At 38.3% G+C, this 23,840-nt stretch overlaps 1 protein-coding gene across 1 annotated transcript; it reads right to left on the bottom strand.

The window, feature by feature from the left end:
- Positions 1 to 610: 610 nt before the first annotated feature.
- LOC136254995 (collagen alpha-2(IV) chain-like) lies at positions 611 to 22,915 on the bottom strand. The gene is made up of 41 exons (XM_066047715.1): positions 22,757 to 22,915; positions 22,599 to 22,679; positions 22,356 to 22,547; positions 22,216 to 22,269; positions 22,088 to 22,123; positions 21,976 to 22,029; positions 21,849 to 21,899; positions 21,696 to 21,740; positions 21,611 to 21,632; positions 21,410 to 21,528; positions 21,306 to 21,350; positions 20,068 to 21,217; positions 16,347 to 16,552; positions 16,213 to 16,290; positions 15,972 to 16,163; positions 15,863 to 15,916; positions 15,776 to 15,811; positions 15,638 to 15,691; positions 15,536 to 15,586; positions 15,419 to 15,463; positions 15,335 to 15,356; positions 15,198 to 15,280; positions 15,101 to 15,145; positions 13,788 to 15,016; positions 8,582 to 8,639; positions 8,107 to 8,211; positions 7,656 to 7,944; positions 7,467 to 7,590; positions 7,091 to 7,324; positions 3,281 to 3,404; positions 3,147 to 3,224; positions 2,906 to 3,097; positions 2,796 to 2,849; positions 2,709 to 2,744; positions 2,571 to 2,624; positions 2,469 to 2,519; positions 2,343 to 2,387; positions 2,255 to 2,276; positions 2,120 to 2,202; positions 2,029 to 2,073; positions 611 to 1,941 (listed from the first exon to the last, which is right to left on the bottom strand). The coding sequence occupies exons 1-41, from the start codon at positions 22,823 to 22,825 to the stop codon at positions 712 to 714; spliced, it is 6,837 nt and encodes a 2,278-aa protein (XP_065903787.1). The 5' UTR covers positions 22,826 to 22,915; the 3' UTR covers positions 611 to 711.
- Positions 22,916 to 23,840: the final 925 nt, after the last annotated feature.

Below are 23,840 nucleotides of genomic sequence, written 5' to 3'. Positions count from 1 at the left end.
ATAAGGCAGGACAGTATAGCTATATACAGTGTGATAGGAAACTTACATTGATTCCTCAAAAGTGGATTAAGAGAGAAGAACAATTGCCATATAGGGTTTATAGTATCCATAAAATCACAAATCTAGTAAATTTTAAAGCATTTTAGTGTACATTATCTGTCAGCAGCTGGGGCCTGTACCCCCCGGACCCCAGCATCTATAACTCACTACCAAATCTGGAAACCACATTGTATACACCCCTGCCAGTGAATAAGTTTATGATAGTGAGAAAACACTACACAAGTAGCCAAAGCATGATGCATACTTTCTGATCTTGACTTTTCATTGAATATAAAACTTGTACTACACAGCAGTGTTTTGATGGGGAAAATTTGTGATTTTAGCAGATTGACAGCTATCCATGAAAAACTTTCCCCCAAGAAATTTGCAGATTGATCAAAATGGTATTGCCTTTGTATTATAAATGCATAAAAATCTTGAAGTAAAACTTGAAATTTTGGATAGTGGAAATCCGTGAAAAATGTCCCTCTCAAAAATTCTGCTATACAGGGTAACTCTTGCACAGACATGTACTAATTATAAAGCATATTAGTTTATGTTGTTCAATGTCTTGAGATAAGAATTAAACATTTCTGTCATGAAATATGAGTACAAATATGAGTACAGAGATATCATTATGCAAACAGTTCACATTGTTCGAGTAAGAGATCCTTAGTGGTAAGGGTAATAGGAACGCTTACAACATTTTCTGGACTTTAAAACTTGCTCAACTTTTGCCAGTAGAGCATATTGTTGATTAAAGAAATTCTTGGAGACATCTCCTTCACCTGGGGCACCTTTATCACCTGGTCTACCTGGCACTCCTGGTCGTCCATCTTTGCCATCTTCTCCAGGCACACCAGGTTTACCTGGCTCACCAGCACGACCATAAGAAGGTAAGCAAGCATCTCCTTTAGATCCAGGAGCTCCAGGATGTCCTGGTCGTCCTGGAATACCAGGTTTTCCTGGTGCTCCTTTATCTCCCTTGCTTCCTGGTGAAGGACAATAAGAGTAGACATTGTCTCCTGGAGATCCTGGTTTTCCTTTTGGTCCTGGAGATCCTCGTCTTCCTTTCTGTCCTGGTGGTCCTTTAGGTCCAGGTCTACCAGGTGGTCCATATACACCAGGGGGACCAGGATCACCATCAGGTCCCTTGGATCCAGGGGGTCCACTACGACCTTTCTTGAATGGACAAACTCCATAATAATAGTCACAGGAGCTTCCTCCAGGATAGTTGACATAGTACTTGCATGGTTTGTAGTAGGATGCAGTTCTGGTGTCCCTTGTTTCTTCCATGTTGTCATCCAGGTCAAGCTCTTCCTCAACGTTCTCTTCTACTTCCATCTCTGCATCTCTCTTTTGGTATTCATCATCTAACTCAAAATCTTCCTCAAGGTTCTCTTCAGAATCAGCTTCATCCATCTCTTCACTATCCCTCTTGTGATAGCCACTGCAACATGAAGACAAGCTGTATCTGAGTTTATAGATAAAAGATTGGAGCTGTTTTAGACGGACAGCATTCTTCAAACTAACTTCTTGACCAGGACTACCATCATAGCCAGGCTTTCCAGGTGCACCATCTTTTCCAGGTCGTCCATCTCTTCCTGGTTTTCCAGGTTCTCCATGTTTTCCAGGGTAACACTTGGCATCATCTCCAGGTGGTCCATTTGGTCCTCTAGGTCCAGGGGCTCCTCGTTGTCCAGGCTTCCCTGGATAACCGGCATCTCCCTTTTGTGAATAGTATGGACGACACTTGGGGCAATCATCTCTGCTTCCATCAGCTCCATCTTTCCCTGGTGGTCCTTGTGGGCCAGGATTTCCTGGTTTCCCAGGATATCCCGCATGCCCCTGTTCTCCTGGCTTACCCGGATAACCAGGTGCTCCAGGTTCACCATCTTTTCCCTTGAAAAAATATTAAAACTGTAATTTATTTTTAATGTTTGCTTAAGCACCAAATAAGGATGAGTATTTATATTACATGTATCTTACCTTGCCACCACGGTATCCTGGGTGACCTGCACTTCCATATGTGTACTAGAGATTCAAACTTTATTAATGTTTAGAGTACACAATACTGTACCTTGCCATGTGGTGGGCACTGGCTGTTATAGCCCCCTGTGGTACGCTTGTGCTTGCTGTCATAGCTGTAACCGTTATATCCAGCTGTGTATGTAAAGTTGCTACTTTTTAAGCTTATACATTTTATTTGTCTAACCTCCTCTGCAGCATGTGCTCAACTACACATAATAGACAAGAGCAAGTGATTATTGCAAATTTATTGTTTTATGTATATCATTATATACCTTTGATCTTAGACTCCTAACAGCTTCTACAATCTTCTTCTCAGCCTAACAGATACATGTGGTGTTAGTCATGTTACTTATTTACATTTTATTATTGTATGACATCTTTGTTTTAGTGAGTCTTACCTCTTCAAGTCCCCAGGTTTTTCCCTGTCTTCCAGGACTTCCCGGGTATCCCTACAAGAGTTAATTGAGTGTTGCTAGTTATATGGTTTTGAGTTATCTTACTGGACGGCCTGGTTTTCCATCTCTTCCTGGGTAACCTGGTTTGCCTGGTTGTCCCTAAAATTAGAATATGATTTATTGTGAGCACAACATGCACACCAGTGTGTATGTAGATTACTAGTTCATATAAGGTGAACATACCTTGTCACCATATGGTGCATATTTGCAGCATTTTCCCTATATAAATTAATTGTACATGTGAGAGCCTCTTATTGTATTGTGACTGACTTTCTCTCCCTTGTATCCAGGTGAGCCTGGGTATCCAGGAGGACCATAGTATCCCTGTAGGAGAAAGTAGTTGAATATATTTTGACAATTGGTTTTGTGATTTTGAATACATTTTTGCCAGTGTCTCCATCTTCACCAGGTGCACCTGTCTTCCCTGGTCTATTGAAACACCTTCCTGGTCTTCCTGGAGGACCATATGGTCCAGGATAGCCATCATCTCCAGGTTCACCATTAAGACCTGGGTAGCCTTTCTGACCAGGGGCACCAGGGGCTCCATTTCTTCCTGGTGAACCAGGACGACCCTACAAATTGACTATAGTAGCTAACAGCTAGGCATACAAAGTTTCATACTGTTGGGCCTTTGGGTCCATGTAGTCCTTTGTAATCATTATAGTCACATTTCCCACAGATGCGATAGCTGTTGTAGTACTAGAGAAATCACCACACAACTTTACTGACATCCATGCCAAGTCTCAGTCACTCACTGTTGCTTCTGTCAAGCAGATGACAGTAGCCACAAGAATAAAAGCTACCTTCATCTTTTCTATTGCACTGACTGCAGAGGATGATATTACTAAGCCAGAGTGCTCCCTTATATACTCACAGCAGCTTGATAATTTGTAATGATGACATGATATTGCATATTTTCCACCAGGTGGTGAAGTGTACTCATGTATAAGGCATATGTTTACTATTGGGTGTGATTGTAACTACTTGTTGGTACATGATTTGCTCCAGCCCATATCTAATTGTATTAAATTTAATTAATGTGTTCCACAATCAGAGCCAATGAAATGAATTATACATGAATGGTTTTCCTTGAGGCTGTAGATTCCACATAACGTGTAGTTCTATTTTTTTTATAATTGATCTGTAGAGGTAATTTACAGTTTTCAATATCCTTTATATGAAAAATGTTACTGCTACCAACTGAAGTTGCTAAACTGTGCATGCATGGTTAAAGAACAAAGTGATAACCATGTAGTTGTGGATTCTTAAGTGCCACATACATGTCATCTGGCTGCTAATAGTATATACAGCCATTGCAATATGTATAGGAAATCCTTGAATAAAATGTGTAGCTGCCTGTATCACCAGAGGCACATCAAATTCTTTAGCAAAGGATTCAAGAAACTCCTTAACCCCAATGTAATAAACTCTTCTGGATTTGAGCCAACAATGGTACTAGTATTAAACTGTTTGTTAAATACTGATATAGACCATGACTCTACTGTAAAGAAGTGTATAGCCATGACTCTCATGGATACAGTCAAGTGGTATGTACAATAAGGAAGCTTTACAGCAACCATTTAATTAATTAAATAAGGCAACACAATGTTTATACACACAAATTAACAGCCTAGGAAGTTTGTGTGGCTTAACTAATAGTACATGCAGCACTTATTTCACTATGCATTACTTGACAAATAATGAAATGTGTTGTAAAATCCACATCACAGGCTGTCTGTAATGTTCAAATAGTGCTTACATTTTTCTGAATAGGAAGACATACGTACATGATTATCTGTATCCCACAATTTGACAGTCAGTTGTAGTGATGAGGCAACAGTGTGAACAAATGATGGGTTGAGATAATGAGACACAAGAGGGAACAAATTTGTACGTAATCAAACTTGTCTGGGATAAATGAACATCTTTTACTTCATTGTTTTTATAATTACTTTATGGTCATAAACTTAATTGCAATGTGGTCCCTGTTTATCCAGAGTTGACAAGTTGGTCATTAATGTATTTATCACACGTTATGTTGCCAAATTTGTGCTTTTAGCTCTACAAAATAACAAATAATGCTTATCACTAAATTGGTATATATATACCGGTCCACTTGCATGATGTGATGATAGAAATAAGTCAATGGTCTCTACTGAATTAATTAATTAATTGAAAAAGGTAGCCACTATTTGTTACACTGTTAAACTGAAAGTTGTATATAATTGGATTATTAATAAAATGCACTATGTGTAATAAAATAATAATTATGTTGGCTATTCTTAATGGAAATGTGGAAATGTTGAGAATTTAATTGGACTGCTGTGCTGCTAGAGTTGTGAATCTTTGTGTCACCTATAAAAATAATGTTAATGGTATTATAAAATATATAAAAGTAGGTATATTATATTTATAAAATCTTGAAGTTCAGAGATCACTTTTTTGCATAGTAAAGATAAAGATACTTTTGACAGATTAGGGTATTTTGTAATGCATCCTTCTACTGGGAGTGCCTAAATAATGTGTACAAAACTGTATATGTACAGTATACATAGGTGTTTTCTTTTGCTTATAATAAATCCCAGGCTTCTATAACAGTTCAAGTCTATGTGTGATGAAAATAATAGCAACTCCAACTACCGGCTGGCAGGTGAATATCTACTAAACACATTAGAATCACTGTTGAATGTGTTGAGTTTGCACACACACACACATATTAAGTTTTAATATGTTATCCATTTGTCAGTTCTGATAATATTATGCAAAATGTGATCATCATTGTAAATACTGCAGTAGAGCCTGTCTGAGATGGCCAAACTTTTTGGTCTTAGTCAACAGGTGGCTGAATAGACAGGTGGATTAGTGTATATTGGGAATTTAAAGCTGGCTTTTGGCCTTTCTATATACAGGGAGTACGTGGTTGCTATAAGTCAGTTAACTTCTGCAGAATGTCGTCTATTCAATAGTTTTTTTCAGTAAGCTTTGCTCATGCAAAAAACAGTTCTTGCACAGGGGATGCAAAAAGAAGTGGCCTGCAATGTAGTTAATGTGTATGTACAAGCCAGATTTTTATAGCAATGGTCACATGTTCATCATAATTCCTGTGGCTGTTAATGAATAGCAACAAACTATACTCCCAGGAAGTAAATATTATGATAAAGAGATATTGGACTATGTAAATTTGGTAATGTGATGTGAATGTACATGTAGCATTGAAATATTTTAGTATAAGTTTTTGTAATCAACGTACTTGCTAATGTACAGTAGTAGGTATACCACAATCTATCAGTTGTATTAAGTACATATTTTGCTTTATGCTACATCTCTACCAGCACCGTGTTGTGATGTTGTCCTACAATCTACAGACTTCTCAGGACCCTCTGGTGAAGGCTTGCTACCAGCTTGTGTCCCACTTCCCACCTCGCAAGTCCCTGGTCTGCAGAGCAGATGGAATCATTGCCGACCCTACCGTGGGTAACCTGCTGGGGGTATACACCTGGACAGCTCTGGAAGGCATTCTGTGCTGCTCAGCATGAGAAATTCATGAACCGTTTGTGTGCCAAGCGATTGCATGGCAAGTTTATGACTTCAAAGAGTGTTAATGCTGCAAGAAGCTTTGAATGGTAGGTTGAGGGGTTCTCTTCACAGTGAATCCAAAAGGGCCAGGTCCTGTGCACCAGGACACACCAAGTTAAGATAATGATATGGTCTGTCCCATCTGTGATGTGTTGATTTTGCCATGTCAAGGAAGAGACCATTCAGCACCTCCTGGCTGGTTGTAAAGCAGAATATCTTTATCAGCACTTTTCTATCCCCCTAGGTATTACCAGTTGGCATGACCACCAACCACTATCAGTTGTAGAAAATGATGAGGTCAAACTGTTGGGGTGATTGCTGACATCACAGTTTATCAACTGACCAGATATTGTCGAAGAAGGACCACAGGATTCTATTTCTAGAGGTTTCTTTCCCTGCCAATGTGAATGTGCTGGATAAGGATATGAGAAGGTGTCTAAGTATCAGGCTCTGGCTAGGAAAGTTGTCAATCAACCTAAGGATATTATCCCTATTGTTTTTGGCCACTCTGGTGTAGTATCCTGCCATCAACCCACACACCTGAAGTAGCTTCCATCTTGAGCGTCTGTACTGATATTCAGCTGCAGCAACGTATCATCCTAGGGACAATTTCTATCTTAAGAACAATCAAAATTGGTTTCACTTATATAGAATTGGTTTCACTTATTCGCTTGAACTCAATTATTCTGAACAGCCATATGTACATGTGTATCATTTCAAATCAATTTAAGTCACTGTGATAGCATGTAATAATTAAAATTTGCAGTGTAAAAATATAAAATCTTGGAAAGGATACAGTTAAAATTGACAAGTCCTTAATAGTTATGTGGGGCATAGCAGCATTTTGCATTGGCCTTAATGGGATCAAGACTCTTCAACAGATGCTAGAATTTCTTCTACACTGATGTCACCATCAGATGACTTTCCCTTTGGTCCTTGCGGTCCATGGTTGCTGGGTTCTCTCTTCATTCCATCAATTCCAAGGTAGCCATCTTCCATCTGCTCCATCATGTCTCCAATAATCCTTGCGGGCCTCTCCTTTAAGGCTGGGTGGCTCTTGGGGGTCCTCCTTATCCCTTTTCACCCTTGGCTCCAGCAGGTCCCTTTGTGCCTTGAGTGTAGGGTTGTAATAGTAAGGACTTCCACATGGTCTCTGTTTGCCAGATTTATCCCTTTGTCCCTTCTCCCCAGAAGTAGTTGGTTCACTATCATCACCTGGTTCTCTGGGAGTTCCGGGTTTGCCAGGCTCACCATCTGCTCATATCTTTCCTCGGTATTCAACTGGTCCTTTCTTAAATGGGCAAAGTAGTTGCTGCATGGCTTATCATCACCATAGTATACGGAACATCTGCATGAAATAAGTACTCTCTTTTGAGGTAAAGAAAAATCAATGTGTCAGCCTCTGGATCAAGCTCAAATTTTTCACCAAACTCAGCATCCCTCTTGTGTCCATAGCAACACTGGTGGAAGCCCTTCTTGATAAACCCAACTAAATAAATTATAGTAACTGCAGGAGACACCTACATACATGGAACTCCTTTAGGCTGGCAAGACCAGGTCCTCCCTTCTCTCCGTCTTTTCCATCATGACCTGGTTTGCCATATTTTTCATAATAGCACTCGGTATCATCCCCAGGTTGTCTCAATGGTCCTTCCTCTCCAGGGGGTCCCTGGTCACCAGGGTCTCCAGGTTCATCATCATCTCCTTTGTCAGCATAGTAGGTGTTGCAATATTTTTGAGACCAGGGTATCCTTTTGATCAGGCTGACCAGGTTCCCTAGGTACCCAGGTTCACCAACATTGCCTTTTGATCCTGGCTCTCCATCCTTTTCTTTTATAGTACTCTAATTACAAGTACACTGTGTTCTTTATTGTGTAACGATTGACATTGTGCATTGTATTGCTAATTTTTACCTGTTCTCTGAAAAGGGCCATATGCTCCATACTCTTGATCTATGTACTACAAGGAAGTAAAATAATAATAATTATTTAAACTGCAGTCTTACTGTTCCATACCGAGGACAGTTGCTGTTGTAAGTGTGTAGTAAATTTCTCCCTGTCATCACTGCCTTCCAATCTTCATCAGTCTCATCACTCTCAGGAGTGCCCAGCTAAAAGACCATATTAATACACATATTTTACCATAGAATGATTTTCTGTTTCCACTAACAGTTACCTTTTAAGATGATGAAATATATATATGCATGCTTACCCCATATTTAGTATAGTTGATTTTATACTGCTTCCTGACCTGGAAAATTAAAATAATGATTTTGATCACAAATTCAGCATATTCCACATTGACTTTAATTTACTGTAGTTTGTATGTGATGTTTGTGAATCACCTTTTTATTTCCCTAAGTTAATCCTCTTTGTCCTTTTTCTCCAGGTGGTCCCTATAAACAAATAAACAATTTGTTAAGTGCTTATGATTCCTTAAGTTATAAATATAACAAAATGCAGTGTACTCAGTAAGTGTACCTGATCATTGAAAACAGCACTCTTCACATTGCTGTTTTCAACAAGATCATTGTAAAAGCTGCAATGTGGGGAATTATAAAAATACTTTTAGTGAAGGTGTTCTCCCTTACAGGAAAAGAAGCCAATTCCTCAAATCGAAAATCGTTTGCAAGATTTCTTGACTATAAACACTGCAACACAGCTAAGGCTTAGAGTGAGATTACTAATACAATGTGCTACATATAAACCCATCCATCAACAAGCAATGTAATGGATTCCTCACTTCCTGCTAGCTACCATAACAAGTATTTAACTACTGCTGCAGTGTCATCTTCATCATACTTAAGTGGATCCAAAGAATTCAGCGGTACATAAAATTACACAAATGCAGTAAATGGCATACATGAAACAGGTCTAGGCTTGAGCCAATTATGCTTTAAAAATTGCCTATTATGTTTTTGAGCAGTGCTCAAATATCCGGCCTATTATGCTCTCAAAATCAAGATTATGCTCGAAAGCTGACTGTTTTATCTGACTGCTGTATTAGAGTAAGTGACTGCTCTATTAGAGTATCTCGATTTTATTTCCATAAAGTGTGAGTAATTTATTTATTTAGGCTTTATGGTGTATAAACACCAAAGGTCTGTTGGACAGCCATAAAATGTATACAATTAATACTAACTGCTTTAGTAATTACATAGTTACATAATAGATTACAAGTGGTTAAAATTGGTAGTTGGAGGTTTAGTTTGGTGACATCTGGAGCAAGGACATAATTAATGTAGAGTGCAGTTGTTATTCTCATCAAAGTTTCTCAAGAAATGATCACACAGATATGATTTCAGTTTAGATTTCAGTGAACAAACTGACATGTTTAAGTCTAGAATTGGTATGGCATTCCACAGGGATGGTAATCAATGGAAATAAGAATGTTGTGATATGTTGTTAAGGTGTTGAGGTAACAAGAGTTTGTTGCTGGAGCCTGATCTAGTATTGGTAGAGTTGAAAGTGATGTAGTTATTGATGTTGAACTGATTAATTGGTGATTTGATAGATTTAATAGCAAACAGTATGTCTTGAAGTTCAAATATGTACATTAAAGGAAGGAGCCTCAGATTTATGTAATGGTCTTTGTAACAACTAGTGTAATCACTCAAGATGTATTTAGTGGCATAACATTGAATTCTTTCAAGGTTTAAAATGTCTTTCATTAGGTGAGGACGCCAAACTTGTGTACAGTAGAGTAATTGTGATCTTACCAATGATACATACAATCTAACCAAAGTAGAAGATGAATGGGTGGGGGCAAAAGTATGGTAAATTAGTCCGAGCATTTTGTATGCATGAGCTGTGTTGTCTTTGTAATGTTTATACTTAGGTCTTCAGATAATATTAATCTGAGATCTTTATGAGGATCGACATGAGGTATAATTGAATTGGATATAGAATAAGTGGTTTCGAGTTTATGTTTGAAGGATAAATAAATAAATTTCTTTAAACTGAAATCCAGATCAACATCCCTTGACCAAGTTAAAAGAGCAGTGATGTCATCTTGAAGAGCCTTATGATCAGAGAGTGTTCTAACATGGATAAAGCACTTGGAAAATTTGAGTAGTCAGCTTTCATGAATGTATGAAGACATGTTGTTGATGTAAACTAAAAATAGCAAGGGGCCAAGAATACTACCCTGTGGGACACCAGAAACTACTGGAAGTAAATCAGAATAGCAGTTGTTGATAGAAACTCTTTGATAACGATTAGTCAAATAGTTCTTGAACCAACACCATAGAGTACCAGTTATGCCCATTGACCACAGCTTGATCAGTAAGATACTATGTGACACTGAATCAAAAGCCTTGCTGATGTCAAGGTAAATAACATCTGTTTGTAAGGGACTGTTGATGATTTTGTTGGTGAAAATTGGCATCTGTTGTAGTGCAGAACGTTTTTTGGTGAAACCAAACTGGAATGGACTGATAGACTTGTTAATATGAGAGATAAGATTAATGTTTCAAGAACTTTTGATACAATAGATAATAATGAAATAGGACAATAGTTCTTAACACAATTAGAATCATCTGCCTTAAATATGGGCACGATTTCGTGGATTTTCCAACAGGTTGGTAAAGTGGAGTGGTGGAGTGATTGAGTAAATAAGTGTTTAAGTGGCTCACTAAGAGCTACAACACAACTTTATAGTACTTTAGGAGAGATGTTGTTAATTCCAGCAGATTTGTTGACATCGAATGAGATTAGAGCTTGATAATCAGTCAGGAAATAGTAATACTGCAAGGTTTTTGATATGGGATGCAGTAATAATGTGCAGTGTGTTCACGTTGTGCAGTATGTTTGGCGCACGCATTGCGCATTTTAATTAAAATTCTTGAAAGTCATCCTATTGTGCTGGCATAATGCTTGATGATTTTGCTAGCCTATTATACTCGAAATTATGCCGGCATAATTGGCGCAAGCCTAAACAGATCCCTACTGGGATGGTGGGAAAAGAAACTGACACTGTCCCCAAAAGTGACTAGCCACATCAGGACACGATTTATTCCAGGTATAAATTGACATCAAACTACATCAGCTTATGAATGACACTAATGACACTATAATTCACCTTAATTGCCTCAAAGCAACGGATGTTTCACATTACTGTGTGTACCACATGTGTACTATATGGTAATCTGTGCATGTCTATAATATAATACGTATGTGATGTGTGATATACATAAGTAACAAAATTATAATGTACATAAATATACATAGTTTAGTTCATATAAACAAATGTCTGGGCACATTTGTGACTGGATTTGCAACAAGGTATTTCTTTCACACACAAAGTTTGACCCATTTTTTGACCATTAAAGCTTCATAACCTTTTAATCATTGCATATAATTGCCTGAAATTCTCCATGATTTCAGCTAATTTAAAAGTATCTGGCTGCCTTTTGAAACTAAGAGCACGTTAATCAGACTAAGGAGTCATGTTTTACATCATTTTGTTTGTTGGCATGTAAAATGTGTGGAAAAGGTACCTTTTTGCAAATCCGGTCACATTTAATGTTTTCCCCCAGTCCACTTTAACAAAGTTGTTTTAAGCACACCAAAATAAAATAGCCTTTTTTTACTTCCATTTTTGTGGCAATCAGATAGCTACCACTCCTAACCAAGACCTCAGTGTCTTGGGCTGTTGTATTGACATGTATAATAACAACATGATAATGTGGTAGAACATGGCATGTATAATAACAACATGATAATGTGGTAGAACATGGCATGTATAATAACAACATGATAATGTGGTAGAACATGGCATGTATAATAACAACATGATAATGTGGTAGAACATGGCGGCATGTATAGTATGCTTTGTTTATGAGGTCTCTAATATCACTAAGAAACCTCCTGGCATATTTGAAACCTCCTTGAGTTGGTTAGAAACCTGCTGAGTAATTTATTTAGACTTCAAGCACATTCACTGTGTAGTATTTAATTAACAACATGTACTTAAAAGCTAGTTATAGTTTTTGATTGTGAAATATAATGAGGTTAAAATTAAACACCGAGCCATGTTCTAAGTCAGTTAGGAACCACACCCTTGTTTTCATAATTTTATAATTTAGAAGACCTTGGGCTGGGTTCCTAACCAATACTTAGATAATAGCATTTCACGAATACTTTATAACAAATGGGACTAGGTGGTCTAAAGAAAACTGGCCAGTAGTCTGAAAATGCTGTGGTTTAGTTATATCTTGAAAACATATTACCAAGAGTTCCTCTCTATTATGAACACTTGATATTACTTTGTATAGCTGTACATGTGCTGTGCTGCTTTTGAAAATGCTACCTGCTATGCTAGCGCTGCTATTGAGAATGCATACAGAATGCTTACCAATATAATTATTTACGTATTATTTTTAGGGCCTTCTAGGAAGAAATGGAGCCCCTGGTGCTCCTCATCAGAAAAGCTACCCGGATCTAATGAGGAACCTAGAGATGATGGCTAACCTGTAACTGGACCATATGGTCCTCCAAAAAAACAATTCAATAAACCAGGGTCATGGGTCAGGAGCAGCTGGCAGAGACTGAACTCTAGAAATACCAACAATTGAGCACAAGCAGAAACAGTTTAAATTGAATCACTCCTAGATACTAGGGCCCACTAGGTTAAAAGGGTATTCACTCAGCAAAAATAATACAACCACTGCCAGCTGTTTGTCACAAGGTGATTTGGTTCACTTGTCAAACACAGTCTGATGATGGTTGCTGTTTTGGTAAGTTCCACTTTCTTATATGATTAATGCAATAGAATAACTGGTGTGAGTACCTACAAATTATAGGCTTGGGGGTCAATTATCTGGGAATTTTCAGTTTTAAAGCTATCGCTATAACTTAGAAATCCTGCACCTTCACACCTTACGCTAATCTTGAGATAAAGAAACCATAATGGGAAAGTGAAGTGGACTGTACCAGCCTAGAGTCTACTATCTTAGCTTGCTCACTTTAATGTGGGATCCTCCCTTGATATGGACATGTGTCAACTATAGTTTTATAACATAGTCTCCTTTTGCAGATTAAGATATAGGTCAATTGAATCAGAGCTACAAGTTTTCAAATATTTAGATATGGATTTATATTTTCATTATGTGGACTACAGTATGTATACAGAAAGCTGTAAAAATGGTTGGCTCAAGTCATTTACTGTTGATATTTTCTTGTAGGAATAATTCCAGTGAATAAGTTTAGGATCGTGAGAAACACTATATACACAGGAAGTCAAAACACGATGCATACTTTCTGATCTTGACATTTTATTGAATGTAAAATTTGTACCGTATAGCAGTTTTTTGAGGGGGAAAAATTTTGTGACTTTTGCAGATTGGAAGCAATCCATGAAACTTTTCCCATCAAAATTTGCTCCTCAATCAAAATTGCATTGTTTGAGTACTATAATGTGAGTATCATGAACGCATATAAGACCCTGTTTCAACCCTTGAAATTTTGAATAGTGGAAATCTATTTTAAAAAATTCTCCCTTGAAAAAATTCTACTATATGGTATCTCTTTTGCACAGACTTGCACTAATTAAATAGCATATTAGTTTATGTTGTTCAATGTCTTGAAATCAGAATTATACATTTCTGTCATGAAATATGAGTACAAATATGAGTACAGAGATATCATATGCAAACAGTTCACATTGTTAGAGTACTAAGAGATTCCTTAGTGGTAAGGATAATAGGAACGCTTACAACATTTTCTGGACTTTAAAACTTGCTCAACTTTTGCCAGTAGAGCATATTGTTGATTAAAGAAATTCTTGGAGACATCTCCTTCACCTGGGGCACCTTTATCACCTGGTCTACCTGGCACTCCTGGTCGTCCATCTTTACCATCTTCTCCAGGCACACCAGGTTTACCTGGTTCACCAGCACGACCATAAGAAGGTAAGCAAGCATCTCCCTTAGATCCAGGAGCTCCAGGACGTCCTGGTCGTCCTGGAATACCAGGTTTTCCTGGTGCTCCTTTATCTCCCTTGCTTCCTGGTGAAGGACAATAAGAGTAGACATTGTCTCCTGGGGATCCTGGTTTTCCTTTTGGTCCAGGAGATCCTCGTCTTCCTTTCTGTCCTGGTGGTCCTTTAGGTCCAGGCCTACCAGGTGGTCCATATACGCCAGGGGGACCAGGATCACCATCAGGTCCCTTGGATCCAGGGGGTCCACTACGACCTTTCTTGAATGGACAAACTCCATAATAATAGTCACAGGAGCTTCCTCCAGGATAGTTGACATAGTACTTGCATGGCTTGTAGTAGGATGCAGTTCTGGTGTCCCTTGTCTCTTCCATGTTGTCATCCAGGTCAAGTTCTTCCTCAATGTTCTCTTCTACTTCCATCTCTGCATCTCTCTTTTGGTATTCATCATCTAACTCTAAATCTTCCTCAAGGTTCTCTTCAAGGTCAGCTTCGTCCATCTCTTCACTATCTCTCTTGTGGTAGCCACTGCAACATGAAGACAAGCTGTATCTGAGTTTATAGATGAAAGATTGGAGCTGTTTTAGACGGACAGCATTCTTCAAGCTAACTTCTTGACCAGGACTACCATCATAGCCAGGCTTTCCAGGTGCACCATCTTTTCCAGGTCTTCCATCTCTTCCTGGTTTTCCAGGTTGTCCATGTTTTCCAGGGTAACACTTGGCATCATCTCCAGGTGGTCCATTTGGTCCTGTAGATCCAGGGGCTCCTCGTTGTCCAGGCTTCCCTGGATAACCAGCATCTCCCTTTTGTGAATAGTATGGACGACACTTGGGGCAATCATCTCTGCTTCCATCAGCACCATCTTTCCCTGGTGGACCTTGTGGGCCAGACTTTCCTGGTTTCCCAGGATATCCTGCATGTCCCTGTTCTCCTGGTTTACCCGGATAGCCAGGTGCTCCAGGTTCACCATCTTTTCCCTTAAAACATAATAAACATACTTAATTAGCAATGCTTGCTTAAGCACCAAATAAGGATGAGTATTTATATTACATTTATCTTACCTTGCCACCACGGTATCCTGGGTGACCTGCACTTCCATATGTGTGCTACAAAGAATATAAAAATTAAACTTGATTAATGTTTTAGAGTACAAGGTACCTTCCCATGTGGTGGGCACTGGCTGTTGTAACCACCTGTGGTACGCTTGTGCTTGCTGTCGTAGTTATACCCATAGTATCCAGCTGTGTATTTTAAGATTATCACTTTTTAAAGCTTATACATTTTATTTATCTAACCTCCTCTGCAGCATGTGTTCAACTACACATAATACACAAGAGCAAGTGATTACTGCAAACTTATTGTTTTGTGTATGGTATTACCTTAGATCTTAGACTCCTAACAGCTTCTACAATCTTCTTTTCAGCCTAACAGATGCACAAAATGTTAATCATCACTTGTTTATTATTGTATTTGTTTGTAGTCTTAGTGAGTCTTACCTCTTCAAGTCCCCAGGTTTTTCCTTGTCTTCCAGGACTTCCCGGGTATCCCTACAAGAGTTAATGGAGTATAGCTATTTATGTAACTTTGAGTTTTCTTACTGGGCGGCCTGGTTTTCCATCCCTTCCTGGGTAACCTGGTTTGCCTGGTTGTCCCTAAAATTAGAATATGATTTATAGTGAGCACAACATGTACACCTGTGTGTATGTAGATTACTAGTTCATATAAGGTGAACATACCTTGTCACCATATGGTGCATATTTGCAGCATTTTCCCTATATAAATTAATTGTACATGTGAGAGCTTCTTATTGTATTGTGACTGACTTTCTCTCCCTTGTATCCAGGTGAGCCTGGGTATCCAGGAAGACCATAGTATCCCTGTAGGAGAAAGTAGTTGAATATATTTTGACAATTGGTTTTGTGATTTTGATACATTTTTGCCAGGGTCTCCATCTTCACCAGGTGCACCTGCCTTCCCTGGTCTATTGAAACATCTTCCTGGTCTTCCTGGGGGACCATATGGTCCAGGGTAGCCATCATCTCCAGGTTCACCATTAGGACCTGGGTAGCCTTTCTGACCAGGGGCACCAGGGGCTCCATTTCTTCCTGGTGAACCAGGACGACCCTACAAATTGACTATAGTAGCTAACAGCTAGGCATACAAAGTTTCAAACCGTTGGGCCTTTGGGTCCATGTAGTCCTTTGTAATCATTATAGTCACATTTCCCACAGATGCGATAGCTGTTGTAGTACTAGAGAAATCACCACACAACTTTACTGACATCCATGCTAAGTCTCAGTCACTCACTGTTGCTTCTGTCAAGCAGATGACAGTAGCCACAAGAATAAAAGCTACCTTCATCTTTTCTATTGCACTGACTGCAGAGGATGATCTTACTAAGCCAGAGTGCTCCCTTATATACTCACAGGAGCTTGATAATTTGTAATGATGACATGATATTACATATGTTACACCAGGTGGTGAAGTGTACTCATGTATAAGGCATATGTTTACTATTGGGTGTGATTGTAACTACTTGTTGGTACATGATTTGCTCCTGCCCATATCTAATTGTATCAAATTGACACAATTTTTTAAAATGTAATTAATGTGTTCCACAAGCAGAAGCTAAGTGAACCAATAACATGAATTATGCATGAGTGGTCTTTTCCTTCAGTACTACATAAGGTTTCAGATACCACTTAATGTGTGTAGTTAAAATTTTTAAATTGCAGAATGATCTATAGCACAATTTCAACAATCTTTTTATAAAAAGCTATCAACTTTGTATGCAAAGTGCCACCTACATGTCATCTGCAGGCTGCTAGTAGTGTATAATATAGCCATTAAAATGCATATAAATAATGCATGCCACAGAATATGTTTTCTGAATACCTTTTAAATTTGGCCATTGTAGCACTACCCATTAGGTATGATAAAGTATGGATAGAAATAGTACAATGAATGCTTGGTTATAAGTGTTGTGTAATAAATGACATATCTTTGTATAAAATGTATACCTGAATCACCAGGATTGCATCAAATTCCACCTACATTATGCTAAAACATTTAAATACCTGAATTGTTAATTAAGAGTTTATAATTAAAATATACAGTACTACGTACTAGTAATTTTTTACATATTTTAACACAAGAACGAGTTACAGCTCAAGCATCACTACTGTCAGTTCAATCATCATCAGCTAACTTCCATTTTAGGCAACGTTTTCATTAAGGAGACCATTGATAGTCTGCTATATGTTCAAACTTTCAGCATGCCAGTGGAACTAATGTTTCAGTGTGTAATTGTGGCATTAATCGCATCAAATTTTTGGTTGGTTCAGTAGAGACCAGTGACTTACATACCTCTGTCATCAAATTATGCAGGTGGAATGGTATGTATACCATTATAAGCATTATTTATATTATTTTCATTTTTGTGGTGTTTTTTCTGTCAATGTATGCTAGCAGTAAATTTTTGGTAGCAATAATAACCAATTTGTAAGGTCAGACCACATTACATTTAATTTTATGACCATAAAGTAATTATAAAAGCAATCAAGTAAATTATGTCATACAAACTTGATTACATGATTGTTCCCTTGTGCTTCAGTCATCCCAACCCATCACTTTTCACATTGTTGTTTTGTCACTGCAACTGATTCTCAAATTGTGTAGGATACTCAAATACTAGTTATAATGCATTTCTACCTATCTGCTAAGGCAGAAAATGTGAGCATCATCTATAGCTAATTGCTGGCTACTTACCTTTTGGCATCCCCCCAAAAACTACATGCAGTGAACAGTTTATCTGGTCCTTTATAACAGTGGTATGATTTGTTATTGTTAAATTTTTATGCATAACATTTAGTATAATACATAGGCGGTGAGATACATTTTGTATCTGCTGCACGTACTTTTTGTATAAGCCATACAAAACTCCAAGCCTATTAATTTGTATGCATAAACATTATGTTGCTTCATTGAATTAATTAAATAGCTTAATTGTAAAGTTTCCTTATTGTACAACAGTATACCACTTGATTGTATCTATATGCGAATCATGGCTACACTTCTTTAAAGTGGATATACACTGGAGCCATCTTGTCATTAACAAGCGGTTTGGCTTTCCTTGGGAGGAAGTTTATACATTGGGATCACAAAACATATCTTAGTGTCCTATATGCTGGAAGTGTCGTAATGATTCCACTTGTATACAAAAACTGTATAATTATTAGTAGTAGGTGTTTATTTTGTTTGTTTGTTTCTAGTAGTATATACAAATCTTAGGCTTTAAGTTTAGTATAATACCCAACTATCAAAACACCAGCTGGCTAATGAAAAGTTATACGGCTGCTAAACACATTAGGACTGCTGTTGAATGTGTTGTGTTTGCACATATACACACATGTATTAAGTTTTACTATGTTATCCATTTGTTCTGATAACATTATGTACAATGTAATCAGTATTAATGGAACCTGTCTGAGCTGGCCACAAAGGTTTTGGCCTTAGTCAGTAGGTGACTGATTAGATAGCGTATAAGCTTGCCTATAGGGGAATTTAGCCTTACTATATACAGGAGGTGGAACTAAGTCAACTTCCACCGTAGACAATCTTCTTTGCTCATGCAAAAACAGTTCTTGAACAGTGAGTGTAAAAAGAAATGGCCTGCAGTGTAAAATGTGTATGTATGAGCCTGTCTTTCTAGAGCAATGACCACAGTATTTAATTCCTGTGGTTGTTAATGTGTAGCAACAGACTATACTCCCAGGAAGTAAATATTATGATATTGAGATATGGGACCTTGTGAAGTTGGTAATATTATGTTGAAATGTTTCTATTTTCTTAGTATAAGTTTTTGTAATCAACGTTGCTAATGTAGAAGATATTCTACAACCAATCCTCTTGTTTTATGCTGGTGTACGTGCTAGGATGATGGTTTATAGTGCAACACGCCCATGCATGCATACATGCAAACACACTATAATGTGTACCTACAACATTAACACCCGTACACACACCAGATTTAATGTGGTCACTGGAAGCACAACACTGACTCCCACAAATCATCCTATGGGAAATTGTCCTGTTTAGTACTTGGTAGTAGATACATTTGGTTTGTAATTGTATAATGGAATAGTATACATTTTACCTAGCATTCTTGTTTTTATTCTTTATGATTGGTGTTAATCAATAGTTTCACCCAATTTGCTATATTTTTACAAGTTACACTGCAGGTATTTCTCCACCATTGCTTCTCAGAAATCACTCCAGAGAAGAATCTACTTACAGTACTGTAAATCCATGATTCATGTACGTTAAAATTAAGAAATTTGTGTACGAAAAACTAATGTTTGTATACCACCTAAGGAGCGTACAAAATATTGTATGATGTGATACCAACACATACCCCAATATGGATAGGAATGTGTTGCCCTGCCATGTATGTACAACAGTTATCACCACACTTCATACTTTTCCTGCATTGTGCACAGTATTGTGTAGCAGATCAGACTTAATTATACTAGTCTAGCACTAGTTGTAAATACTCTGGAAGTAGCTTGCCAGGTAAACTTTTAAGTGGCATTCCTGGATTATTAAATTTATTTATATATTAAACATATGCATTAAAGGACCAGAGTTACACTTTTATTTTTTCTAGTAAATTACCTCCAAAACATCATTATTTTATCTTTACTTTCATAAATTATTATTAGTTTAATAAGTAATACAATTATATTCACTAGGTGCAAAAAGTAATTCTAGTCATTAAAAATTATTACTTGTTAATTTAGGAGTAAAGCAATTTTAGTCATCAAAAATTAATACCTGTTAATTTGCAGTAGGTTTGGTTAGTGAAGACTCTCAGTGTTGACCCATGATGTGATTAGTGTACCTTGTCCCCTTTTATTTCATTTTATTTGATAAAGTGTTAAAATGTAATGATTAAAATTTGCAGTGTACAAAATCATATATTATAAAACCTTGGTAAGGGTACAATTAAAACTGACAGGTCCTTATTAGTAGTGTGGAGCATAGCAGCATTTTCCATTAGCCCTAATGGCATCAAGATTCTTCAACAAGCGCTTGAACTTCTCAAACTCTTCTACACTGATGTCACCATCAGATGGCTCTCCCCTTGGTCCTTGTGGTCCAGGGTTGCCCGGTTCTCCCTTCATTCCATCGATTCCATGGTAGCCATCTTCTCCATCTGCTCCATCATGTCCGTAATAATCCTTGCAGGCCTCTCCTTTAGGGCCAGGGTATCCAGGTGGTCCTTGAGGTCCTTCTTCTCCTTTCTCACCCTTGTCTCCAGCAGGTCCCTTTGCTCCTTGACTGGGACAGTAGTGGTAGTAATGACTTCCGTAAGGTCCTGGTTTACCAGGTTCACCCTTTTGTCCCTTCTCCCCAGGAGCACCTGGTTCACCATCTTCACCATCATCTCCTGGTTCTCCAGGAGCTCCGGGTTCACCAGGCTCGCCATCTGCTCCCTTCTTTCCACGGTATCCAGCTAGTCCTTTCTTAAATGGGCAATATCCATAGTAGTTTCTGCAAGGCTTATCATCACCATAGTATACGGTATATCTGCATGAGTAGTAGTTGCCACCAAGTTGTCCCCTCTTTTGAGGTGAAGAAAAATCAATGTCTACATTGGTGTCAGCCTCTGGGTCAAACTCAACATCTTCACCCAACTCAGCATCCCTCTTGTGATAATAGTGTCCATAGCAGCACTGATAAAGCCCCTTCTTGATAACTCCAACCAAGTAGAACAACTGCTGGAGACGCTTGCCATACTTGAGAGACTTGTGAACTCCTTGGATTCCTTTCTGGCCAGCAGGACCAGGCTCTCCCTTCTCTCCATCTTTGCCTGGCTTTCCATGATGACCTGGTTTGCCATTTTTTCCATAATAGCACTTAGCATCATCCCCAGGTGGTCCTTCTGGTCCTTCCTCTCCAGGAGGGCCCTGGTCACCAGGGTCTCCAGGTTCACCACCATCTCCTTTGTCAGCATAGTAGGTGTCACAGTAAGGACAATCCTTTTGACTGCCAGGATATCCTTTGGGTCCATCAGGTCCCTTTGGGCCAGGCTGTCCAGGTTCCCCTGGGTATCCAGGCTCTCCAGGTTCACCAGCATTGCCTTTTGGTCCTGGCTCTCCATCCTTTCCATTTGGACCCTAAAATGTACCATTAATTTCCAATTACAAGTACTCTGTGTTCTGTATGTTATTTAAAGTTGTGCATTTTGTTGTTAATTTTAGTTACCTGTTTTCCTGAAGAGCCATATGCTCCACGCTCTCCATTTACATACTACAAGAAAGTAAAATAATAATTATCAGAAGCTATTTAAAGTGCAGTGTTAAGCTTACTGTTCCGTAGCGAGGACAGTTGTTGTTGTAGTTGGAGTGTGTATACGTAGTACGTTTCTCCCTGTCATCACCATCTTCATCCGCCTCATCACTCTCAGGAGTGTAACCATAGTAGCCAGCTAAAAAACATCATAGTAATACACATACTGACATGCGTAACCATAGAATCATTTTCTGTTTACAACTGTTACTGTACCATACCTTTCTTGCAACAGGTTTGTAGCTATTAAAAAAAGTAAGATATATTTAAATGTCATGCGTATTAGTATATTGTATGCAATCTTACCCTGTATTTAATGTAGTTGATTTTGTACAACAACTGCTTCCTGGCCTAAAAATATAGTGTTGCAATATTAGAATTGAACATACAAATATTCAGCATACGGTAACATTACACAATGACTTTAGTTTAGTTTGTATGTGATAATTTGTTAATCACCTTTTCAATTCCCAAAGTCAATCCCCTTTCTCCTTTTTCTCCAGGTGGACCCTACAGTATAAACCAAGATTCGTTAAGTGCTGTTTTGTATCTGTATATGTAAATGCTGTGGACTCAGTAAGTATACCTGATCTCCCTTTTCTCCATCTTTTCCAGGTGCTCCATCTTTGCCAGGTAAACCCTGTAGATGAAAGGGGCAGTCACCATGATCCACTGACATTCTGTAGCAGCTAACTTACTGGTTTTCCATCTCCAATGTGTTTGCAGCACTTTCCCTATATGGTTAGGAGAGAATTGAAGTAAAATACATGTTGGTGTATACACTGTAGCTAGGATCATTAAATGCACAACTATCTTCCTAACTAACTTTAGGTCCTTGAGGACCATCTGGACCACGTTCACCGGGGGCTCCGGGTTCTCCCTACAACAACAAAAAAACATGATAACAAAAATACAAGCATCTTGCACACACGTGAGGTCAAGTATGTATGTCACAGTATATTGTACCTTTTCTCCAGCTTCTCCTGGGTATCCGGGTGGGCCAGGTTTTCCTGGTTTGATGTAGCAGTATCCGGAGTAACCCCGTTTGCCTGGTTCTCCCTCATCACCATCTTCTCCATCAGTTCCATTAACACCTGGAGCACCTGGGTAGCCATCAGGGCCTTGTTCACCATCTGGTCCCTGAGGGCCTTTAGCACCCTGTGTGATGTACATAGTACCAGAACTATATATGTCATGTTATTAATGTACCTCATATCCTGGTAAACCCAAGTCTCCCTTGTAGTCATGATAGTTGCATTTTCCACAAGAGCGATAGTACTGGTTATAACCCTGAATTTAAGAAAAATACATTAAATGATTGAACAACATCAAGTATGAATGCAGTGGCATGCAACTGTAGTCGTTACCGGATAGTATGTAGCTTGTCCAAGTAGAACAGCACTGAAGAGTACTGCAGTTAACAGAGCTATCTTCATCTTCTTGTCTGTAGACTGATTGTTGAATAAAACTGGTTATGTCTGACTCCTTTTATATACACCTACTAAGCTGTATAGGTGTAAAGGCTGGGGTCCAATAGTTTGACTGGTGATGCCCAGCAATTTGTCAATAATAATCACAGACTAGACTAGAGAATTCCTTTGGTTACTAGTAAATGCAAACCTATGCTTGAACTATTGACAAGCCTGTAGCTTGATTTGGTTAGGGCAGGGATCAAATGTTGAATAATACCAGCTAAACATTAAGATGCCAAGTACATCATATTTGTATTCTAGTATTGCTTCTATATGTTGTATATACTTCCACCCACAACAGTAAACTGCTGCAGGAGTGTGATCTAACAATATGTTGTGTCTGTATCCAAGGAATGCCCATAGAGAACAGTAAGCACTTTAGTAGTGATGAAGGATTAATTGTTATGCTTTTAGTACACTAATTTACATCATTTAACTTTATTACTCAGCAAAACTTTTTTTTGATTAAGTCGCTACATTAATAATATAGTACGGGTTATGGTGGCTTACTAGTAGTGGCTGTAATGCCAAATATTCTAACATTTTAATTCACACATGAATTTTACCTGAATTATTCACTAACTACCAATATACATACATACACAATTTATGTACGATGTCACCACAATAATAATGTACGTATATGCGTACTGTTCCCAGGAGTGCAAGACCCTGGGTTTCCAAGTCCTGTCAGTTTATGCATCTCAACTAAGTGCCTGGAAAATACAAGTATTCTAATTTTTAAGTCTCCGCATTAACAGATTCTATTGTAAAGCATAAGTGAACTTAAAACAGTGGACCCAGGGACCAATTTAAGGCCCCAGAACCAGGGGACCTGGGGACCCACAGGAATCTTCTTAAAATTTTATACACTTCAGGTACCTCTGCAAGTAGACTAGCATGGCCAATCCACTTTTTTCCATCACGGTGTCTCACATGATGCTTAAACCAATTAGAAATTATTATTGTATACACTATA

This window comes from Dysidea avara, chromosome 5 (genome assembly GCF_963678975.1).
Source record: "Dysidea avara chromosome 5, odDysAvar1.4, whole genome shotgun sequence".
Taxonomy (NCBI): domain Eukaryota; kingdom Metazoa; phylum Porifera; class Demospongiae; order Dictyoceratida; family Dysideidae; genus Dysidea; species Dysidea avara.
The sequence above is the reverse complement of the archived record's forward strand: the minus strand, read 5'-3'. Positions and strand labels throughout refer to the sequence as shown.